The sequence below is a fragment of the Haplochromis burtoni genome, unplaced genomic scaffold (assembly GCF_018398535.1).
Source record: "Haplochromis burtoni strain Fernald_Lab_line unplaced genomic scaffold, NCSU_Asbu1 Contig_24, whole genome shotgun sequence".
NCBI lineage: Eukaryota > Metazoa > Chordata > Actinopteri > Cichliformes > Cichlidae > Haplochromis > Haplochromis burtoni.
In genome coordinates this window covers 2,005,896-2,030,383 of record NW_024582385.1, presented here as the reverse complement: position 1 = coordinate 2,030,383, position 24,488 = coordinate 2,005,896, and the positions used below count along the sequence as shown (strand labels likewise).

The 24,488-nt window shown below is 41.8% G+C and overlaps 2 protein-coding genes across 2 annotated transcripts in view; both read right to left on the bottom strand.

Annotated features, from left to right (window-relative positions):
• cxadr (CXADR Ig-like cell adhesion molecule) overlaps positions 1 to 24,488 on the bottom strand; it is a 37,108-nt gene that overhangs the window by 11,721 nt on the left and 899 nt on the right. The window contains exon 2 of the mRNA XM_005926799.3: positions 196 to 368. Coding sequence (XP_005926861.1) covers positions 196 to 368 — 173 coding nt within the window. The remainder of the gene's footprint in view (positions 1 to 195; positions 369 to 24,488) is intronic.
• Positions 12,363 to 24,488, bottom strand: part of btg3 (B-cell translocation gene 3) — a 21,614-nt gene continuing 9,488 nt past the window's right edge. Inside the window, exon 6 of the mRNA XM_005926798.2 lies at positions 12,363 to 13,545. The gene's annotated coding sequence lies outside the window, so the exon portion shown is untranslated. The remainder of the gene's footprint in view (positions 13,546 to 24,488) is intronic.

Below are 24,488 nucleotides of genomic sequence, written 5' to 3'. Positions count from 1 at the left end.
GTGATGGCATTCTTTCATTCAGACATAGTTAATATTCCTCATGGCTTCACATTTAAACACTGAACGAGGCTGCCATTAAATGGAGGATCTCCACGTGCTGTCAGGGCTTCAACAGCTTCCCAAGCTCTTTTCATAGCCCAGAGGCCGTCGTGAATTAAGGACAGCACACACATATTTTCATTTTAAAACACTTACCACTTGGTCGTCTTTCTGGTTGTCAGACGCCACCAAGCTCCATTCAATATCCAGCGGTCCAGAATCTTCAGAAGCCAGAGTGAACTGGCAATCCAGCTTCACGCTCTGTCCGCTGGCCACCTCCGTGGGCGTAGATGCTGAAGATGATGTGATCTCTAGACCTGAGGTCAACCCTGGAAGCAAAGAACATTAATTAAAGTCACAAACGGCAACATATACAATAACACAAGGACAACTACGTTTGCAAGAGCTGTTAACTGTGAGCTTACTGACAGTTTTGGAGGTGACTTTATATTCTGCTTAACATCATTTGAAAGAAAAAATGAGAATAAAGCATGTTTTTCATGATTAGGACAGGAGTTTTTATTCTGAGACCAAAGAGCTTAGAGTCTGTGATAAGGGTGACTGCACTAAGCTTCAGTAAAGAGAGCAAGCCTTGTGCTAAAAACACTGCATCACAGCATAAAGGGTTTAAATTTACTGACAGAAAAACAAAAAATAAATATAAAACAGCAAAAGAAATTTTTGCTTTTCTGTTCTTTACAACTCATGTCATGTTTGTATCTTTCTTTGTCTCAGATATATATATTCTTTACATCTGCACAATGTAAAGCAAGACTAACGCAGCAGATCGTAGCTTAGCTGAACGAATGGTGATAATAATAACGACAAACTGAAGCAGCCTCTTAAGCATTTATTCTTAGAATGAATAAACATAATTTCCAGGGCGACATCATCTGGGTTAAGATTTTTTATTCAATAAGAGATTTAAGCTCCAGCAGGAGCACAGCCCATAGAGAATGGAGTTGTCACATGCCGCCTCAATGTATTAAAATCCTTCTGACAGCTTGCCACCGTCCAACCAACGAGCAGGGGGAGAACTTCTTAAAAAAAAAAAAAGAATTATCTCAATATGTTGCTGCGAAAAAGTGCTTTAAACGTGTTACACTTAAAAATACTGCAAAATAGCATCAAACACATGTAACTAAATGTATCTGCTGGGTCCATAGCGACATCTGCATCTCATTTTAGCTCCTTTCATATACTAACTGACAGATGGAGCGGACTAATCTGCACACGTATTTGGTGGAACAGCAGCCAAACCTGGCAACTGTTTACACACATTAACAGCAAAAATTAAAATCAAAGGAAGGAAAAAAAATCAGCTTCCAAGGTGTAGATGTAGCAAACAAACAGTGTTTCAGTGCATCGTGTGCCATAGAGGGTTACTACGACCACTACAATTCATCGTTTAACCTTCAAAGTATTCTGTTATCCAAACCAGCTGATCGCGGATGCCTAACCCCGACGTTTCAATGTCATCATACAGTAGGGTTAACCAGGATATCTGATGTGGCAATTCTAACATCGAGACAGCTCACTGCAGGGGAAATATGTTTTCCAGGCTCTCAAGGTAAAGAAAGCGTTAGCTACAAGTCAAGTCCCCGTCCCTCAGTGGCTTCATGCCCCTGTGGCAGACGAAAGAATGAAACTTAAACACATACAGAGTGTGACAATCTGACTCCAACCCACTACTGCTGAAGCTCAGAGAATGTGAGCACTTGATATGATAGCACAAGCTCAGTTTTATTCCCATGGCCACCGGGGCTGCAGCTGGTTGTTTCGGCCCACAGATTTTGACAGATGCCCTTGATGGGAACGATCCGCCGCCTTCAGCAGAAGCACGAGAAATGGGAAGCAAAATAGAGAAAAGCTAGATGTGTGTCTGTCACTGTCAAAGCGGATACTCAGCCTGGCATCTGCATTAAGGAACGCCGTGTCGATTCATCAAACACTTAAAGAAGCTGCAGCACATTTTAAAGTTGCTTAGAGAGGAGAGAAAAACAATCAGCTGGAATGGTTTATCGCAGCGACTGCTTTCTCTGATGAGTAATGACGCACCTGTTGAATCGATGGCAGCTATCTGGAGCCTTGGGTAGCATTTGTTTCAATTACAGTGCAGCTAGAGGCCTTTTTCATTACGCACCACACAAATGAGAAAAAATGCCATTTCAGGATATTTTACCTTCAACGGGCAGACACATTTGATTGCCTGTACACCTCCATGACAACATATTCTGTGATAGGCTACAGAATATGTTATGATAAAGAAAACACAGGTAGTGTATTCTTAATTCTTCATCACGCCCAACATGCAGACACAGCTTTCCCCCCAACGATGATATAAATCCATTTAATCCTGCTTCAGGAAGTATAAACTCCAGTAGAGGAAGTGCAATGCAAATAAGGTAATCTGAGTATTCATAAGCCCTTTTCAGACATTAAATGTGTAACGTAACTAGCTTTAATGATCTGTTGAAGCGCCAGAGTGTCATCCAAGGGTCTCTTCCATGTCACTGTTTTCCAAAGCTTCATTTAGACATAAAACAATGAGAGCTGGGGTGTGCCCATGAGTTTTGCCATATTGCAATAGACTTGTTGGTCTAGTTGCCATGAGCTGCAGTGAATTTGAGCTTTTATTTCCTCCTGCTATTGTAGCTAACAGCAGAGTCTGCGTATGTAGAAGCGGCGCCGCTCAGGTCGCCAGCAGAGATCTCTCGCGGGTAAATGACAGTTTTAGACTTAATGAAAGCAAAAAACAGACTGGATTTGATGTAAGAGGCAGCATGCACGGGAGATTTCTACCTTTCTAAAAGTGATAGATGATGATGATGAATGTCACAAGTAGGGATGCAGCAGTTTACTGGCTTCACCTGTGTCTGATTAAAGCCGTGTTTCCATGTACACACAACATGCACACAACAGTGCAGCTCATGCACATACTCACGGCCGCATGCTAACATGTTGTTTGATGCGGCCCAAAAATGACAATACAAATTAGATCAAAGCATGTGCTGAAAATAAAGCTCTGAAACATCTTTAAAATCAGACAATCTGCTACATCAGGACTTGTGAGTGCGACAGCACACAGCATATGGCATCACGTTAGCTGGGCCCCATCTTCTTTCAATCACTGACAAGAATCTGCCCCATACATAAAAACTTTAACTGAGCCGTGAGTGTGAAAAGAGGTTTTCAGGGCCTTTAAGCCCACAAATGAATAATATTTACCCACTGGGTGTATTAGAAATACACTAGGACATCTCAGTTGAGCTCATTGTTATGATTTCAACATTACCAACAGGAAAAAAAATGCCTTCTTATGTCACAAGGCACGCCACACTGTTTGTAGCTCACACAGTGTTGAGCAACATATACTGTATTCAGGATGTGAAACACCACAATCAGAACAGATATGATCTCACTGAGGTCAAAGTCTGCAGCGGTGCTGCATACAATCATCGGCTTATATAGGATGAGCTTCAGTGTTTATTAAGAGAAACAGCAGCAGAGCAAAAGTAAACAGGCCTTCTTCCCTGAGGGTAATATAATCGAGTGATAAGGAAGGCCATCATTAAATTCCAAGGAAAACTATGAAAAATGGGCTGGTTGTAAACGCAGTCATGCAAAGACTCCAGCCACAGATTTATTTCCTTGAGCTCAGAGTCTGCCATTGTAGTAAGATGCGTGCTGTGTGTGCATGTAGGAGGAGAGCTGAGCAATGAGGGAGTGCATGCTGGCTAATTAAAGTCTATCCTAATAACTATTCGTGGCTGTCTGCGTCTCTGTGAGCGACTCACTGTCTGACGCAGCACACCCAGCATGGTTACTGGGAGACCAGGAATGAATGAGCAGAAGGAATTTAGGGTGTCAGCGTGCTCCACCCTGTACCCCCCCACTACCACTATCTCACTCACTCATCCCCCTCTCTGTCCCTCCCAGCCTCTGTCTCCAACACACCCGTAATTGTAAAGCGCCAGTCCCACAGGCCTCCAACTCTCCACAGTCCTGCTGATTGTAACCCCCCCACCTCACCGCCACCTTTGTCAGCATACAATGGGGAGCGAATCCTGTCTCCTGGCAACCAATCCCTCCGAGAAGGTTGCCGTGGTGCTTAAAAGACTGCATGGGAGGAAGCGAGGGGGAAAGTGAGCGAGCCAGCGAGTGTGGTAAAGAGAGGTAGAAAGAGGTTAAGTAGGAGGACACGGCAGGAAGATTCATAAAAAAAAGTTGATGTTACTTCAGCATTTGAAAGTGTTTATGCGGCTCGAACCGACTCAGACATCCACGTGGTTTCATTACAAAGTAGCAGTGCAGACACCGGCTCATAGTACAGACTTCAGTCAGTTTGCCAGGCCATACAGCGCTTCCTCATTCACCCACTCGCTAACTCAGCATTAGCAGCTGTCCATCAGTGTCCCCTTTAACAGGAGGAGTCTCGGACTCTGTACTCTTCATCTCTACAAACACGTCTCTGCTTATGATTACACTGAGTCTACAGGCAAAAGACAAGACAAGCTTTCTAGACTACCCAATACTATTCCCAGTAGTACATCAGACCCTTCGGCTCCCTTTAATGTTGAACTCTGTAAACACTCTGGTCTGAGCTAATAGACAGGAAGATTTTTTTTGCTTTAATGCTTCTCATTAGTGTGAAAATAAAATAAAACGATAAAGCAGGTTTTAGGATGGGCCCATGTGATGGAAATGTGTCTCTTGGATTCTCAGCAGAACAGCTGCTTACTTCACATCCAGTTTTTAATCTTGAAGATAACATTTATGAAAATGGACTTCACCAGCCAACGTGTGATAATCACAGAAGTCCTTCGACCTGAAGTAGCTCAGTATATATTTGAATAGACTGATATTTATACAACGGTTTTCTACTCTACTTGAATTCAATTCAATTTTAATTACACAGCACCAAATCACAACAGCAGTCGCCTCAAGGCGCTTTATATTGTAAGGTAGACCCTACCATAATACATACAGAGAAAAACCCAACAATCATATGACCCCCTATGAGCAAGCACTTTGGCGACAGTGGGAAGGAAAAACTCCCTTTTAACAGGAAGAAACCTCCAGCAGAACACTCAACACTCACTCATTTGAGCACTCAAAGCGCTTTCTTACTTCAGTATCTTCCCCGGGGATACTTCTAAACGCAGATTAGAGGAGCAGGGATTGAACCGCAAAACTTCCGATTAGCAGACGACCCACAGCTGTAAACCTCTCACCAACGCCGTGACGCAGGACTGTGAATGTATCCTCGAATGATATACTTTCAGACTCAAATGCACAAAAGAAATGAAAGACATGTTTTTAAAGAAATGGAAAAAGGCTAATTTTTAATATTTACACATTTCACCTTAATTTCTCTATTTTAAACTATATAATTCAAGATAATTATAAGATAATAAATCTCAGCAACGTCCACTACTAACCTAATCTGAAGTCAGAACAGATTAGCTTCTCATGTGCATAATTTCAAAGCATGGCTATCCCTTTTATAGTTTTTTCTTTCTTCCCCTCTTCTAGACAACATGTGGTGCAAAGAGCAGCTCCGCCATTTGCTAAGCTAACATCTCCTGACCCAAACTAAAGACCCTCAGTCTTGGCACAGGTCAGAGTGCACCATAAGCTTCTTGTGAAGTCTGAGAGATAAAGGCAGCAACTATTTCAGTCACTACAGCTACAAATAAAGCCTGGCTAGACGAAGGAGGTGAATGACGCTGCAGTGAGATTTACTTTCTTTAAGGTTTGCATATCCTTAATGCAGTTACCCTATCATTTGGTTTGACGTAAGCTTAAAGTGTTTTGATATTTCAATCAAGTCTGATGTATTGCAGCCTGCTGCTAAAACACACGTATAAGAGTGCATGGCAGAGGAAACAATCTGACAAATAAGACATGCATGTATGAATTTACATTTTTTCCTCATAAGCAGCACTGTGGGTGGAATATGTCGAGCTCATTGGAAACCACAAAAACAAACATTAAAACAATCTTAAAAAGTATTATTTCCAACCGAGTGAAAGGAAAATAATCTCATGCGCAAGAACAAACAAACAGCGGCGACAGAGCTTTTGAAAAACGTGGCACATTTTTCCAGCGAGGCAATGACGGTGGGATGAACATTAGCAATTCATTACAGTACATTTGCAGTCTGGGGGGCTCTGGAATGAGCACATTAAACCGCACAGACGCTTTACCCATCATAAACAGGCAAGCCGATCCCCTGTGACAATGCTGACGAACATCAATTATGTTGGGAATGGCAGAGGATAACTTCATAACTTGGTTGCAGCTCAAAAAAGGCGGCTCTGAATGCTCGCCCTAGTATTCCCGCTGGAGCTATTCAATTTGAAGCAATGTGGGTGCCCTGAGAGCGAGCTTGGCAGGAGTTTATGTAGTGTTGCAGAGGGCTGGGACTGTTGAACCATACTGATTGTGCTGTAATGCAGCCTGAAAGCTCCACTTGCCACACAGAGTAGGCATCAATCCCCATTGCGGAAGACCTAAAGGCTGTTTTGACATAATTGGACATTAAATGATGAAGGGGTGACGAATGACAGGCACTTTACTCAGTCGTCTGACAGCTTTTACACAAGCCTATGGGGGATGCGGTTAATACAGTATCTGTGAAGCTTCCATTTGCTGACCCATCTATGCGCATTTAATGTGGCGCTAATTCTTAATTACTGCAATTATAAAAGCGAGGCTGACCAACAATCCTGGTATTTTATGACATCACTCAACCGCTCAAAAACAGATTAAGGATGATGATTAGGGCTGCCACGATTAGTCGACTAATCACGATTACATCGACTATCAAAATCGTCGACGACTGATTTAATAGTCGACGCGTCGTTTGAAGCTTTGTAAGATCACAAAAGACGCAGGAATAATAGTAGGATTTAAGAGTGTAATAACGGACTGAAACAGAAGATGGCAGCACTGCATGTACAAGGATGCCAGCTGCCGTTAAACCCCGAAGAAGAAGAAGCAGCTGTGTCCCAGAATTCATAGCGCGGCCCAGCTTAGTTTCCAACAATGGCGGTAGCTAGTTAGTTTTAATATTACTCTTATTATTCTTTCTGGGTCACAAAATAAACATTTAACATATTTTCAGGCAAGAATGTAGCTGTGTAAACCTCAAATATCTGCTCAGTTTATCAGGACACCGCATATTTTCAAAAGCGCTCCGACGTTTTCGGAGACGTCTGTTACCCACTAGCTCGATAGCTAGCCGGGGGCTAGGTCACTAGCGCCGTGAGAACACCGGACTTCCGGGTCTTTCGCTACTCAGGTTAAACATGATATATGAGTCACTTAGATAACTTAAAAGTGTTATTTTTTGGCTTTTTTAGTATTTTATTTGTTCCTGAGTAAATCGGTTTGGCTGAGATTAAAGTTATAGTTTTTACACAGCTGAATAAACGTCAAGCAGACAGCTGATTATCAGAAGTGTGAGATGCTGGAGAATTTACTCCGGTGTCCTGTTATATTTTAGATAGCAAGGAGTTTATTAAACTTCATCGAAACAATCTGCAAATTTCATTAAAATTTTATAAACTATCATCTTGTCTTTATTTTTAGTTAGCACCTTAAACACTTAAAGCTGTAAGCTAATGATAGTTACATAAGAGCAGATGCTGCTGGTGCAATAAGCTGTATGTTTTACGTGCAATAAGCTGTATGTTTTACGTCCAATGGATGATGATCTGATTAGTCGACTAATCGCAAAAATAATCGGTGACTAGTCGACTATCAAAATAATCGTTTGTGGCAGCCCTAATAATGATTTTATGTACATTTAAGCTAATTTGGACTCTCACCATTACCGATGTTAAATTACTGAGGGAATAGAGGAACTATGGGAAGGAAGCAACAAAAGAAGAAAGGGACCACAAAGGACAATTTCCGTTAGCTCTGTCCTTAATGGACAATTAAGTTGTCATCACAGGCTTGGAACCACTCATAGAATTCCTAAGCATGTGTGGACACCAAAATCCCCTTTCCAAAGTTCAGGATAGGGGATTTTCTTAACTCTCTGCAATCCTGAACTGCTGCAAAGCTACATGCGAAGCTTTAAAAGCAATACTGGCCCATTCCAAATCCCCTCCTCCCTACACCCCATGTGAGAAGAGAGCAAATTAACTCAAGCAGTCTGAAGAGTCAGATAACAGTGCCCATCATCTCCACCATCTCTGAGACCTGTTGAAACAGACTCAGGCACATACAGGGACACACATAAAAGGCCTGTGTCCTTCAGGATTTGTCGAAGCCCAGTGACAGAGTGAGGTGGTGACAGTGTGGGGCCTGGCTATGCCATAAAGCTGATAGGCAATACGCCAGTCCAAGGAGCAGCACACAGATAACCCACTGATAACATCCTCGTGGGAAACATTAACAAATGTGCCAGAGTAGCCATGTGAGGGGGAAAGTAAAACATTAAAGAGGCAAAACACAGTGGAGCTAAATAATAAAAGCTGCTTCAAGCACATTTGGTGGGTCTTGGTATAAAAACAACAAAATAAAAACCCTTCACCTGGATGCAAACATAGCTGTTGCACTGAAACAGCAGGAACACTTTTTCCCAGTTGCAGAAGCCAGAGGGATAATTACAAAATCATGTACCACTAATTTTGCAAGGGGCAAAAAAACAAACAAAAAAACAATCTCTGCAAGCAATTAGTTAACACATGAAAGCATTTTGCACGACTTGAGAAAGGGTGCAAAACAGAAATATGCCTCATGACAGCACACGCGCATTCATGCGTTTCTGCTGACATTTACTTCCCATTAGTGGAGGAAGAGATGCCGCGGATCAGCTGAAGGATTTAAATCAATCATGAGCCGGTGGTTAATGATGGTATGTGTGTCAGGTACGTGTTGCTAAACAACAACATCAAACCTGCATCTGCTGCATGTGTTAAAATATGCGTCGTTTGTCTACTGTACAGCCCGGATACAAATATGGCCGCAGTGTTTCATTGATTTTCACAATACTCTTTACTGACACATTCAGTTAAGAATGTGAAGCAAAACCTTTTAATGCAATACATAACAAATGAGGGTTGGGTGAGGCTGCTGGGGGAAAAACGCCAATGTTTATAGAAGGGAGGTATTTGTCTTCTAAGCTTCCAGCAGCTTACTATGAACAACAAAATGAAAACCACATGTCTCAGTGGGATATACTGATGGGGTGTCTCTCTCCTGACACAGGAGTTTCTATGAATGCGAGCGGGGGACGGCCATGCTGCTGCCTATTCGACCCCCTAAACAAATAAAATGTCTGATAGAGACCAGGCCTCTGCCGGCACCCCCGCCTTTGTCCGGGCCCCAGGGCACAAAGCCAGCTGCGATCAGGAGGCAGCGCTGCTGATCAAACACTGAGACACAATCGCAGCAGATGCAACTACTACATTCAGACTGTTGATGGGCAGACAGCTTTAAAAGCCAATTCAGATTCGATGGCTTATAGAACACGCAAACGCACGCACGAGCACTTGCAATGCAGAAAACGACGAAAATATGCGCGTGATCGAAACAAAAGTTTTCTCATGGGTGTGATTCATTATGTGAGAGAGGTGAACACTCAAGAAGTCAGCTTAAAGCAACAGAGCGTGAACATCGCGCTAGAACATTTCTCCCGAAACACTGAGCTAAATTAGGGATTACAACCAGCCTGCTTTCACAATCATTAGTGATGGAATTCCACCAAAAAACTCCAGGTGGGAAAATTCAGAGATCAGCAGTTTCATCGCTCAGTCTGAGGTGAGGTGGATGACTGTAACATGCTCAGTGGGAGTAATGACAAAGAGTAAGAAGAACTTCAGTCTGACTTGAAATATTTCCTCATTCTTCTGAGAACAATTCCAATCATACCGGCTTCAATGCAGAGATGCTGTTTTTGCTCAACTTAAAGCTGCTTGGATAAATCAGCCACACATAAACAACATGTATGTTAAGTAAAGACCTACTGAGACTTAAAGACTCCTACGGTGCACTCCTAAACCATTAAAAGGATTAAGGTGTCGGTCCAGACTGCAGACGGTGCAGAAACGGCTAAAAAACAACAAGAATTCAAACAGAAATGACTTCAAATGAATTCCTGGATTCCTCCCTTGTTCATCCAAGGAGGAGTGCAGCATGTTTTAAAACTTTAAATCTGACCACAGTGTCCTCAGAAAGCTGATATACCAGCGATGTAAAAGACCAGAATTTCAGCTGACATTTTGATTGCATCACATTTGTCCTCTGCTATGTTAGATTAAAGTATCGAGTTATTTTCAGTGCAGCGCAGAGAAACGTATGGCTGTTTCTGGAGGCTGTCATTGGGTACGCTCATGCCATTTCCTCCAGGTTCTGGTCTAAAATTAGGTCTCCTGCCTGAAGGACATTACACGATGGTGGTCTTCTGGACACTGAACAAGTACACAGTTTCAAATGTGTTGCATATCCAGCCCACACTGGGCTGTTAACAGGCAACGGGGCCAACTGCAGTGCAATCTATTCAAAGCATATTTGATTGGTGTTGAAAGTTGCCCGAGGACTCCGGCGAAAAAGGCACATGAAAAAAAGTACTTTGTAATAACTGCTAAAACATCAATTCCTTTTCAAATGCAGTTTTAACTTCCCTTCTGACTAAACCCTCTCATCCTGTCCAAAGCAGCCCTGACCAGGCAGAATGAGGTCTTTGTGAAAGTGTAACAACACAGACAGTCCCTTCCTGTCCTCTGTGTGGGGGAAACTGCGCTGCAGGACATCCAGATAAGGCTGCTGTTAAAAGATAAGACAGATAATCCTCCTTCTTTTCTCAGTTTTTGCTCAGCGCAGGAAATAAACACAGACCTGATACTTCAATGCTGTAGTGTCTTCTTCAGTGTGAGGTTTTGAAGGCAGGTGTAGTCGAGGCACCTGAGTGGTGGGCCCTGTAGGAAGCTGCAGGCAAACACTGTCAGTTGTTACAGCTTAACCACGACTGCTGGGTTTATTCATGCCCAGAGCTCACACTCTCAGCCTCGACATGAGGAGAGAGCTCCAAACGACCGCTCCTGTTGACATACATCGTTAAGTGACAGGACACAACTGGGAATGTTAAAAATAACTCACAGCACTAGTTCAACGATCCAGTACAAAAGAGGAAAGCCTACAAATGTTGTTATGACATAGCATGAAGACATTTACTCTCCATGTTGAGTTCTTTACGCAGGCGTGAGATAACCCCGTCAAACTCAAAGAGAAGCAGAGAGTCTGGACAGTCGAGATAAACCCATTAAAAGAAGCAGAGCTCAGATTTGAGCTCTGCTTCTTTAATATTCCAGGAGGAACGCTACGAGCTGCAGTTATGTAATTTGGCAGCTAATTAGAAATAAAATAAATAGAAACTTCTTTAGAAAACATCAGGCACATTTTCTATCAATATTTGTTGAGCCCACATTAAACTGGACTTCACAGCATGAAGCAGAGACTGCACACACCTCTCTTATCTCTGCAAAATTACAATGAAAAAGCAACAAATAAATTAACATACGTTATTTGTAACAAATGCTGTATTTCTGCTTCTAATTTACTGTAATATTCTCCACCCAGAGGGCTTTAAAAAGAGAAGACAACTGACTCAAAGCTGGAATCCTCAGGAATTCACTTCATTTTGATTTGGGAACAGCTGCATTTTCCTTGATAACTGTTTTTTTTAAACAAGGAAGGAACTCAGTGGTATAATATAAAATGAGAGGAATGGGTTAGCATCTTTTACCCCGGGGAGATTTTTGCAAGAATGTTTTATATTCTTCATGAGCGAGTCTTGTCTGTCTCAATCTGTTTATTTTGTGCAGAAGTAGATGTTCCTTTTATCTGAGCTGGAAGCAGAAAGCCTGGGCTAACACTGAAAGTTGATAACAACCACTCATCATCTCTGGCTGGAGTTTAGCTTTTGATAAGCCAGCTGATGCAAAGAAAGCCTGGCTTTGTCGAACGCGCTCCACAGTGCACCCCTCAGATATGTTTCTTTACAGCGCTATTTTTAATAAACAAGTCATTAAACACGCCAAATCATGTGCCGACAGCCCACAGGTCACTGTGGTTGTTTCTTAACTTTCCATCACCCGCTTTAAAAACATGAATGGAATTTTGTTGCACATTCCTGATTTCCATTTGCAGCGATTGCTAACCAAGTGCAGTGTGTCCCACACATATACTCAGGTATATTTTCCACCATATCTTCATTTTTCTCTTGCATGGATGATTTACTAGTTGTCTTATTTTAAAAGGTCAGTTGTTGATAAGAAACTAAGGAGTACAGCATCTCAAAGTTTTTGTTTTGATTTCCAAGTTGTAACTGTTTCCATGCCTCTGACTTGTGTGGAAAAAGGGAAAAAATGCTACAAACAAGCTTCCACCTGCAGAAGATTTGTCAAGGTCAGCTCAGTGTGTAGTGAGTGCAGCAGAGTGTTTCCGCCTGAAACCTGCCTCAGAAGCAAAGTCCCCGATGGCTCCTGATGACATCTAAAGAGGTCTGAACCCTGAGTAGACTGTACTTGCAGCCAAACACTGCTTATAAGGGCATCTCGAACAGGCTTACAGCTACAGTAGATTATGTCAGTGAAGGACAACCTACACAATTGTTTACCTACCTTGGTGTGGAAAAGTTTAAACTAGCAAACTGTAGAAGTTTTCTGGTACAAGCAAAGCTCTACAGTTCAGACACATCCATCTGGGAGGCCCAGCTGGGCAGCGATGTATAAGGAAACACACCTAACACAAGTATGAGTTTTCCTTGCTGGATCGATGTCCCACAGCTTCAGAGCTGTAAGGAACCAACGTGGGCTGAACACCATAGGACTGCTGCCTAAAGGCTGTATTAGTTGACAAAATGTTGGGTGACATTGAAGGCAGACAGAGGATCTTTTTTATGTGTTCACAGGTCATTAATCTACAGGTCTAGCTGCTGAGTTGTGTTATAGCTTCAGCTGTCATTTATAAATCTTGTCTCAAATGAAATAAATGTGGAGGTGATGCTCCCCTGCCACTTTTTAAAGGAGCTGGGTGCCGTGTGTGCCGGTGTGACTGGAGATTTGGTGATGGGTCTTTTCTTCTTGCAATTATCAGCCACTCATAGCAGGCCAGCCAGCTACGCACCTCTGCATGTGCCTATGAATTATACATGGGCTCCATTAAGACACTTAACAGCTGGTTTCTCAGGAACTTACCAGCAACAACTGCAGCCGGGCTGCCCCTTTGTGACTGCTTATTAAAACAGCAGCATTTAATTAAGGTTGTGCAGTAATGTGAGTTCTGACCATCATAAACCAGCCAGTCACAGAGCCAATGTCAGTTCAGTCTCATCTCTCCAGAGGGCAGCTGGGCAAGCTGTCGATTTCCTGGCATGGCGGTAAGATGCAACGCAGGAATTAAATGTCTGTTGTGGCTCGCTGACCTTGCTGTGGTTCGGACACTTAGCCTTTTCTATTCCAACTGTAACAGATGTCCTGGTCATCATACCTGTACATCCAACAAAGAGCCAGAAGTAATGACTTGAGAGGAAGAAGAGGTTAAGCAGACAGTTTTAATGAATATTACTGGGAGAGAGAGAGGAGATGGCAGACAGCCACACTCGTTCTGGACACCTGGTTATAAAACCATAGCAAGCAAATGAATGTCATTTAAATGCGATGAAGACCTGTTGAATTCATAAAACAATCACAACATTCACAACTTCCCTACCGTAACAGAAACACACCAGTTGAAACCAGCCCTCTTTTCCTTTATATAACACAATGCCCCTCGAGATAAAGAAAAGGTCAATCACACCTACATGGGAAGATCAAACTGCATTATCATTATCTGATCCTTATCCAAAGATGAACTCGATTAGTCTGATCTAATATTAATTATCTCTTCACCCCAAACATTACATCCATCCATCTTCTTCCGCTTATCCAGGGCTGGGTCACGGGGGCAGCAGCCTAAGCAGAGAAGCCCAGCTCCTCCTCCAGCTTGTCCGGGGGAACACCAAGGCGTTCCCAGGCCAGCCGAGAGATATAATCTCAGCTGGGTCTGAAGGGGTGACGTTCATTTGATGCCATAAAACACAGCGTCCTGATATTTAAAGCTACATTTAATACTTGGCCTCTTTAGAGATTCTGACATTTTTCATTACAGTCTTTGGCTTCGGTTTAGCACCAGCTCGATAATGAGGCAACGAATGTCACAACAAATTGGATTTATTTCCTGGATCTAATTCTGCGCCTCTTTGTATCAATTCTCCTTTAACGCTCGTAACAAGATTGGGACTTTGTCATAAAATTTCACCACACGACTGCTTCAATATTATTCACAAATGTCAAATACAAGCCATCGCAGCACTGTAAAAACTGCTTCGATCAGGATAACACGCATTTGCTTTTATTACAAATCAATTTTTTCCATGGACTGGAGTTATTAGCATAAGTATATAATTTGACAAGATGATTAAATGCCAGACAAAGACACACTTGGAAATCAGCACCACAGGGAGCAAAAAAAAGTGGGAGCGAATGAAGAAAGAGGCTCTCTCCAGACACCACTTATTTGCCTTTTTCACCGTACCTGCAGCTGGCAATGCGTAATGTTTTTCAATGAGACGAGGTGCTAAAAATGGCTCCTTCAACAGCTGCTTCACCCCCTCTCCCACCTCTCAAAAATCACCCCACCTTCTGCTTATGGAGCTTTTTCCTGAGCCATAATATTTTTCAAGATTAGACACACAATTAACTCTAATGTTCTTAGAGGAGAAGAGGGGGAGGGCAACGCTGCTGGAGGACAAAATATAATCATCGCTCCACAACCCAGCTCTGTGTAAGACAATGCCTGCACATTAGCTGATAATAATGTGACATACACAAAACAATACACAATGTTAATCTCGGAAATGATACATCTACTGTAAACCACAGCTGAGGAGGAAAATGTATCGCCGCAGTGAATTTCCAAGTCTGCTTTACAAGATAAGGAGACTTTTTTAATATATAGTAGTACACCACAATAGGCCTGTTATTTTACCACCGCACAACAGAATCTGTCAGAGGTTCAAGCACACGTAGAGTCGAGCTGACATCTACCTAGCAAGCAAGCTGGAACAAGCTGCACACCACTACCTGCAGCACCCTGGGGGTATGTCTGCCACACTGTGTACCCTCAATGAGACGTCTAGCTCAAAGTGTTATGCAAAAACAAAAAGGATATGAACCTGTAATGTGGGGAGAAAAAGAGGACTAGTGCTTTCGGTCGTGGATGGTCTCTACAGGCAATTCCATTCTTTTGGAACAATAAAGCAAAAGATGCATGAAATTCAATAGAAAATTAGAAACAACTTAAAAACTCTTTATTTAACAGCGGGTAACTCTTCATGCTTGATTTATTAGTTATTTGTATTTAAATGCTACACTAGTTATGATATAAACAAATTGCATTTGTTTATATAATATTGCCGCCCCCCCCTTCCCTAGAAATGATTATACAGAAATCCTTCAAATCTCCTTCACTGCTTGCTGCGCTGTAGCGTCTTTGCTTCGGTGCAATTTATCTACAGAAAAATTGTATTCTGGACGTGTTCATTTGAGATACGAGGCACATGAAAACCCTTATTATCGTCTCAGCGAACATCTTTTTTGTCACAGAGCCCATTATTCCTCAATAGGAGCACCGGGCCTTGTTTGCACCACAAAGCTGGGCATTGAGCAGCAAAGTCATAAATGTGCTTTAAGGGTTATCCCCCTAACGGTGCGACACGGCGATGATGACCGATGTACTCGGAGCGGAGAGTATCGGCACTACTGTGACCTTGTTTTAACTAACAGGTTACATGGACAGCAAGAGGCTGTGTGCTGACAACAGGTAGACACAAAGGGCAGACAATGATATTTCAAACGGTGCAACGGTTTTAAACGGAGCCAAAAGACTTTCTAAAGACTCCAGGGATCATGACAGGACGTGGAAATTTAACTACTCAGGAAATGCACTTAGGCCAGATGAATAAAGATTTCATTTTACTCCAAAGAAGTTTTAATGAACAGAAATATATACAGAGTGTAAAAGTGAAACCACTGCCCTGCTGATTTAATTTTGGCCCAATTTTTATTTATATTTTTCTTCTAAGAGATGCACTCGCACTAAATGATTAAAGAAGACCAATTTCAGAATCAGCATACTTTATTAATCCCTAAGGACATTATGTGGGTTACAGTTGCTCCAGTACAGTAAGAGACTAGACCAGGGGTCCCCAATCCCAGCCCACGAGGGCCGGTGTCCTGCAGGTTTTAGACGTGTCCTTGATCCAACACAGCTGATTTAAATGGATAAATGACCTCAACATGTCCTGAAGTTCTCCACAGGCCTGGTAATGAACTAATCATGTGATTCAGGTGTGTTGACCCAGGGTGAGATCTAAAACCTGCAGGACACCGGCCCTCAGGGACCCCTGGACTAGACTATTCAATACAATATGTTACAGATTTAATAATAATTCCTAATAAATATCAAAGATTGACAGAAGTGATTATAAATAATGATCAAGAATGTTGACAGCAACATTACTGAGTAGAAACGAGCGTGTGCAAAAAGGCTGTAACTATTCCAGTGTGTTAGATGGAGGAGTTGTACAGGGAGGGGGCCACGGGCAGGAATGACTTCCTGTGTCGTTCAGTGGAGCATTATGGGTAATCTCAGTCTCTCACTGAGCGTGCTCCTGTGATTGGCCAGCATGTCATGGAGTGGGTGGTAGGTATTGTCCAACATTGTCTTTATCTTGGACATTTTACTTTGCTGCATTGCTATAGTTAGTGCCATGAATTGATGGTGATTCATAGTTCCAGCTAACTTGCTGTAAAAATGAGAGCATCCCACATAAGGCAAAGAAACTGCACTAAAACATTTGCTAATGTTATAAGTCTGAGACAAACGTCAGCATCCACATGCTCATCTCATCTCATGGAGCTAATTAGCGCTGACATTTGAAGTATTCAGGTTTAGCCAAGCTTGGATCATTCGATTACTTGCCCTCTCTCCTATCATCCTTAGCCTTCAAACCCCTATGCTTTATTTATAACATGTATACAATTCATTGCAGTTTTTTTCTAAGAGCTTACAGGGTATGCAACGTTACAATTTACTGAGCAAAAATATTAAACATTCACCCTCAGCTTTTCAAATGAATTAGCTGAACAACATAGTCCAGCAAATCAATTATTGGACAATGAATAATAGAACTGAAGTAATGCAGCTGATGATGCCATGTCAACACTGACACGCCAAAGTGTTATAGAAGCTGGACAGAGGCTACACAAGATGACGATGATCCGTCAGTGTAATACTGACTTTATGACCAAGGGTTCAAGATAAACCTTGCCAATATATCTTCCTACAAGAATGCTTTGGCAGCAGCCCCAGAACGCAGCTTCACTCTCAACCCTGTGAAAAAGCAATGAGCTCTGAATACAAAGTGCTCTCACACCCATTAACAGGACTCTCAAACAGGCACCACTATTAATCATTTTCATTTATTCTCTAGCCGGCAATAATTTGTTCATTTAATAATTCAGATACGAAATGGAAGCTAGAAGAGAGGTAATGTGGCGAGGTAAAGGTGGGCTCAGTATTTCACACTTCTACGTAGGTGAGCGGGAGCCTGCACAGGGCTGGCATGCTAAAATATTAACGTGTGGGCTGTGAATATTCATGCGCGGCCATCCCCATCGTGAGATTGTGGAGGACACACCAGTGTCCCTGGAGTGTAATCCGATTCTACGTGCCCCTGCTTCATTTCCAAGGACAAGGGGCTTTGGGTGGGGAAGGCGCTTGGCTGAATAGAAAAACGGCGACTGCAACACGTTTCAGCCAATGGGAGGCAGGGAGTGGCGTTAGACTGATGGGTCACGACGAGGTTGACCTCCAGTCATTACTGTCTGTGTGAGCTGATAATGGATCAGGTTGTGCTGCCACTGTCATAGCTTTACTTAAAAGTGACAACAGATATTATCCTAATAACAGTGAACGTTTCAAGACATTTAGATGAATCTGAAATAGGAGTTTCGATCTGCTATAAAAGAGGATCCATATACAGAAGAGGGAGGCTGGATTTAAAAACAGACACACACACACACGTACTCCCCGTGTCTGTTTTCAAAAGGTAACCAAGCAACCAGGCTCTTGTCACGGCCTTTGGTTATAGGCTTATCAGGTAACTCCCTTCTGTGCCCGTCCCGCTCACATTTTTACAAGGTTGCTTTGTGCTTTATTCTGTTTTATGGCAGTGGCCTCACTCTTGACCCAAACAAGAGTAAAGCCACTTTTGTCTGGGTCAAGCGAGGAGTGGAGGGGGTTGAGAGAGTACCAGGGAAGGCTTCTAATACCTTTCCTGGAAGAATGACTACTCGGACCATGCGAGACATGCAGAGTGTAGACTGCCAAATCCAAATCAACAGGTTATGTAACCAAAGCAAATAAATGACACACATGTCAGAGAGAGCTAAGGACACTGTTTTCACCTATGACAAAAACTGTTTCCCTGATGAGCTAAGAAACAAGCTATTTTCTTCCCTGCAGCATTGACACTAATGGCTTATTTCCAACTGCAACCAGCCAATCAGTGAGCCAATCTCCCCGAGCGCCATCGTTTATTTTTATTTATTTTCTAAATACTGTTTTCCTTGTTTTCCTTCCTTCAGTCATGAGAATTAAGAGTATTAAACTGTAGTTTATGCACCAAGACTGAGTATATGCTAGCGCACCTGTCTGAAGTACAGTACACAGCATCAGCTCCTGTTCAATCCATGACTTCATTTATTCTAAATAAATGATGAAGGTATTGCTGTTCTGCTGTATGTCCAAATGTGTCCAACTCACACGGCTTATGGATGGAGCACGCTGTTACCTGGTGCTGCAGGAACAGGATAAACACACAAGACCCCGAGAAACAGCTGGCAGCCACAAACTAAACTCCAGGACACTGATAACATCATTCCTCCTCAGACTTATTCGTCTGATCTGTCACAGAGATGTAAATGGAAAACCTCACACACATGAAAGGCTTATGGTGATTTTAGAGAAGTGATTTGAGCTCCACTGGGTGCTAACGGCATGCAAACTGTGTCTTCAGTATGAAACCTCCGAGCCTCGCAACACTTAGCGTTTCAAATATAATTGTTATCTTATCCTGTGATTTACCCATGAGTATTTCTCATTTGCACTTAATTCTTACAAACACTTTGCATTAAATCATTTTAAGATCTCATGGCTGAAGCACAGTAGGACACGTGCTTATATTATACACACTAGCAAACCCATGCGTACTTTAAATATGTACAAATTCGTCTTGGAGGAGATGGGGAACATACAAACATACATTCATTCAGTCCTATCATTACACCAACAGACAGAAACAGGCACAGACAACACTAAGAGATTAATGGTGATTTCTGCATAAATACAAAATACAAACACACTTCAGAAAAACGTCTGGAGCGCCGTCTGCCAAACAAACCAATGCTGCTTACTTTGTAGTGCACACTGCAAAAAATATTTGTTTGCTACAGGGAACACATTCAATTTAAGCTTGTGCGTGTCAGGAATTAGAGACACACTGTTGTTGTTTTGTCACTTTTGAATATGGCAATATATCAACATAATAAGTGGAATTTTAACTATTTCCAGTTAAATTGTTTTAATGTGGTTCATTCTGAAAACAAACCAGTGGGTGATACCAGAGACATGGTAACATGTATCTCTGTCACTTTATGCAGAAACGTCTAAAGCACTTGCTTGTACCAACACCAACTACAAAAGCCAACCTTGTACATCTTAATTAGAATCACTCCCCATGCTCGTCACCGACATCGCCTAGGTTTGGTGGACCAAGTTGCGATCAGAATGTAAAAACTGCATCTTCAGTTCGGTGGTATGCTCTCAGCATTGCACACGAGCTCAGCATAATTCTGTGCTCTGTGATTGCCAAGAAATTTCTGGACAACCTGCACAGACGCTTCCCTCGCTGCCGATTGGCTTCAGTTTCGTTTTGAACTCGTTGTCAAGCAGTTTGAGGACTTTACAACCAACAAAATCACCTTAAATTAGGCTTCAGTTTTCTCGGAACCAAACATTAATCGATTTTTTCTGTTTCAAAATGAGAACACAAGTCCAAAACATTTGTGTTACAGCTGACTGACGGTGCTGACAGAAACATTGACAGCATGAAAAGAGTAGCCTGCATTACCAGAAGTTTCACAAAAACAAAAAATGCCCACAGTGAGCAGTAGATATCGACACCAACAACGGTAGATGCGCAAAACTCTGGGCAACACCTGCAGACTGCCAATGCAGCATGACGGAGGCCTTAAAACATGATTAACAGGCTTACTGTCAGGCCACTTGTAACGGCAGTAACATCTAAAGTGAATCTAACATCGTGCTGCAACTAATAAACTGCCTTTCTAGTCGAAGCATCCTGCTTGTAAACAAAAAGCACAACCCATCACCACAAATCAGAGTATTTGGTTATGCTAGCAGTAGAGCAGGGCGATATGGCCAAAAATATTTATCACGATATACATTTGAAAATTTGCAATAACAATATAACTGGTATATAATTGATGCGAGACACGACAAAATACAACTCCACAACTTTACAAGCACAAAAAAAACATCCATTTATTTTCACTTAAACAAGCAGCTGTTTTTTATGTGCATTAAAGCCATATAAAAATGTAACAGTGCAAAATTCCTCGCTCAAAGTTTAACCAAAAGGCATTTCCAGTAGAAATGGGCTGACATATCCTGAGCATAACCATGTATAATATCCACTGAAGTTAAAAAGAGGTGCTTTGCAACATTAAGCTGCAGTGTGCCAAATAAAAAAGTCAAATACGTATTTTTCGGACCATAAGGTGCACGGGATTATAAGGCACGTTAAGTGAACAAAGCAGTCAGATAAATCAAACTTTATTAAACTCATTCTTCTTGCTTCCTCCACTTCTGTACCATTGATTCATTAATGTTGAATTCTCTGGCAGCTGCTCTATTCCCATGTTGTTGCAGTATATTAATGACTAACCTCGTATTGTGGATGGATTATCTCAGTTGTTCTCCTGACTGAAGTTTGGTCCGTTTACAGCATCCTGCCATGCGACTGCATTTGTCCCTAACCATGAGGAACCTTCACGTTAACTTTTATAAGTGGAAAAGTGTTAGTGTTCGTCCTCCAGCTTCACTGTGTTTATGCTAACATAGCTGTGTCGCTAGCGATCACGTAGCACATCATTATATAGCAGCTAGTCCAACTGCAGTAACCCTACAAACGTCACTGCTGTTTAGTTTCCTGTCTTCATTTATGTTGGAAGTGATAGCAGAGCCGTACGTTTGAATTTTTTCAGAAATCTCTCAGTCAGAACATGCAATATCATGCTTAGGTAACTAGCGAAACTAGCGAGCTAACTTCCGCTAACTTCCTGCTAATTTCTAACTCCGTTAAATGTAATAAATTCTGTTTTCATGGATGCCTGGATGTTAAACTTCATAGTTACACCTGGTAAAGCAGCAATGCTGATCGTTTTATTAAAGATGAAAGAATTTAGACAGTTTTTAACTCTCAGTGATGCTGCAGTGTTCGTTTGACTTTGGGACCCTATGAGAACTGAGTTTAGGACCCAGATTACTCCCAGATTTACGAGCACCTTAGTCCGACAAATACAGCAATAACGACGGCCGCTTGCATGTTGTACAAAAAAAGTGCTTTGTTGTGTATCTGATGGACAAACACCAAACCAGTTCCACATCACTGAAGCTGCACCATTTTTACAAACCAATTCTATTTCATCCGTTACACTCAACGATCCACTTTCTCCCTTCTCATTCTCCGTTGCCGCCATGCTTTTTCGGCCATGTGTGTATGAAAACAAAGGCACTGCGCATGCGCGTTTTACCCATATTCTATCGCGATGTTTTATTTTCTTATCGTTGCCTAACATTGTACCGGTATTACCGTGAACAGTATAATATGGCCCAGCCCTAACTAGCAGTCCAGCAGGATTAGTGCATTCGCTGTCCGCTTGCAGTCCAGGTGATGGAGTGTTTCCCTGCAGAGAGCGCTGCTGTCAGATGGAGGCAGTGTAGAAAGTATGTGGTCCAAGTGGTCTGTGGTTACTCTTGCTTGTACTGTTGTCGGTCTGTCAGTCAGCCACAGAGAACAGCGAAGTTAAAACAAAAAGCTGAAAGTGAACGCGAGTATTAAAAACAATGAAAACTGATCACTGCAGCCACTGTCTGTGCTCTCCATGTTGTAGTTTAATGATCTTCGATTTTTATTTTTCCCCCAAGACTCCCAGCGAATCCCTTTTCGTATTCTGGCCCACTTCTCAACCAATCAGCATTTGGCTGATGCATACATCACACGCTTCCAGCGAATCCTTGGAGGACTCCGTGTGAGCACATCCCATCCAAATGGATGCAAGCACACGGACAATTTGCAGGACCATAAAATTACACTTCAGTTAGCAAGCAGCTAAATTAAAGTTAAAACTGAAAAGTAGTAGAACAGCGAATTAAACAAAAAGGAAGGAGGGTAACAGACGTAACAACAGCAGAACAGACAAACTGGTCAATCTGACATTATGACGCCATCACTTTTATTGCCATTGACTTTTTGTTTGTTTTTTTTAATTTTGCTTTAGAAGGCAGAAAACATGAATTAATATGAACTCTTACATCCAATTATCAAATGTACCAGATTCAGTTTCATTGGCAGACCCTGAGATGTTGACCAAGAAACAATGACATAATCATGTTTGGGAGTATAAACGCTGACAACACTATAAACAAATATTACAGCACAGCTACTATCCCAGTTTATGACAGCATGTATATTCAACCATTTAGGTAATAAGCACCAGCCTGGTTTTAAATGACAGGTTCTCTGCTATGTTAATACACAACATTAAAATGATTTAAATAGTATTACATTCAAATTTGACACCATCATTTTTACTGGAAATGTGTATTGGTTCCAAATACTGACCGTTTCTTCATTATATATTATATACCTATAATCCTACAATCATCTGAGCCAAGTTCAAAGTGTCATTTTCATTTATTTGATCTCTGATTTCTTTTCCCCATAGATTTATCTAGAATTTATCTAGAAAAGATGTATTCTTTTTCATTCAAGAGAACTACCACAACCCTAATATTTATCTGATTTATTTATGATCATATTGTGTATATAGCTCACATATACACCTTGAAAAATAGAAAAACGTGTCCACATTTAATGCCATTATAAAATCTGATACCAAAGTTTGGATTCTTATTCCCTGATGATAAATGGTACAATTTAAATGACTTAGACTTCCTATTACAAACGCATTACTTTTGTCAACCCTTTATAGCTCACGAAGAGCCACATATAAATAGGACAGAGAAAATGGAGCAGAAAGACCCCACTTGTTATTTTTGCCATTAAAGTGAGGTGAGCACATTTATGGTGGATTTCTAAGCCAATCAAAGAATGTTTTGAGCCCGCCGGATACTGTTCTTGTCTGATGAAGTGGAACAGCGACCCCATAACGAGACTATGGTGCCATTAAGATGTTAATGAGCCAAACTGGTGTAGACACAAGACTGAATGATGAGACAAAAGGCTAAACAGCACACTATGCAAACCTTAATATTACACTGTGACTCTCACAGCTTTTATACGGAGAGAGAGAGACTAGGAAATCCTAAATAAAGGATTGCTTTATTACAATTTAATTCTCTCACTAACAAGCCAACTGGATTGCAATGCCTTGACCAAGACTCTGTGGCTTCCCATCAAAAGATCAGAAATGTTTTCACTAAGTACCACAGCATATTGAACTCAAGTTTCACATTATTGTTTAGAGTAGGTGGAGCCACTTGTTAGTTTCAGTGTAAATTCCAGCACACTAAACAGCTATACCCACACCATGAGCCTAAATAACACGGAAACTCGTTCTAATGCAGATATGAGATGAATTCTCGTGTATCATTTGGTTTCGTTTTGATGGTAACAACTAGCAACAAAAATAACATCACAAAATGTTTTAGAAATGAAATCATGCACAGCCAGATACATTATTTCAAATGCACAAAGCCTTAAGAGGAAACAGCCCAAGCTGGTTAAAATGTAACAAGGTGAAGAAAAACTGGAGTCCACTGTTGACCATTGACACTAATCAGAGGTTTCACACACACTGTCAACAGAACAACATAAACCCTCTGAGCTGAGGGTCACTAGGACTAAACTGCCAACAAAGCAGAGTCCTGGCAGTGAGGCGTTAAAAACCATAAATAAATTATACCGACGTGAAGGAAGCCGTCACAGCAGCAGCAAACATGCGATCAAGTTGGCGTGATACCGGATTTGGGGCTGGGGGGTAAGGGCAGATGGCAGACGGGGG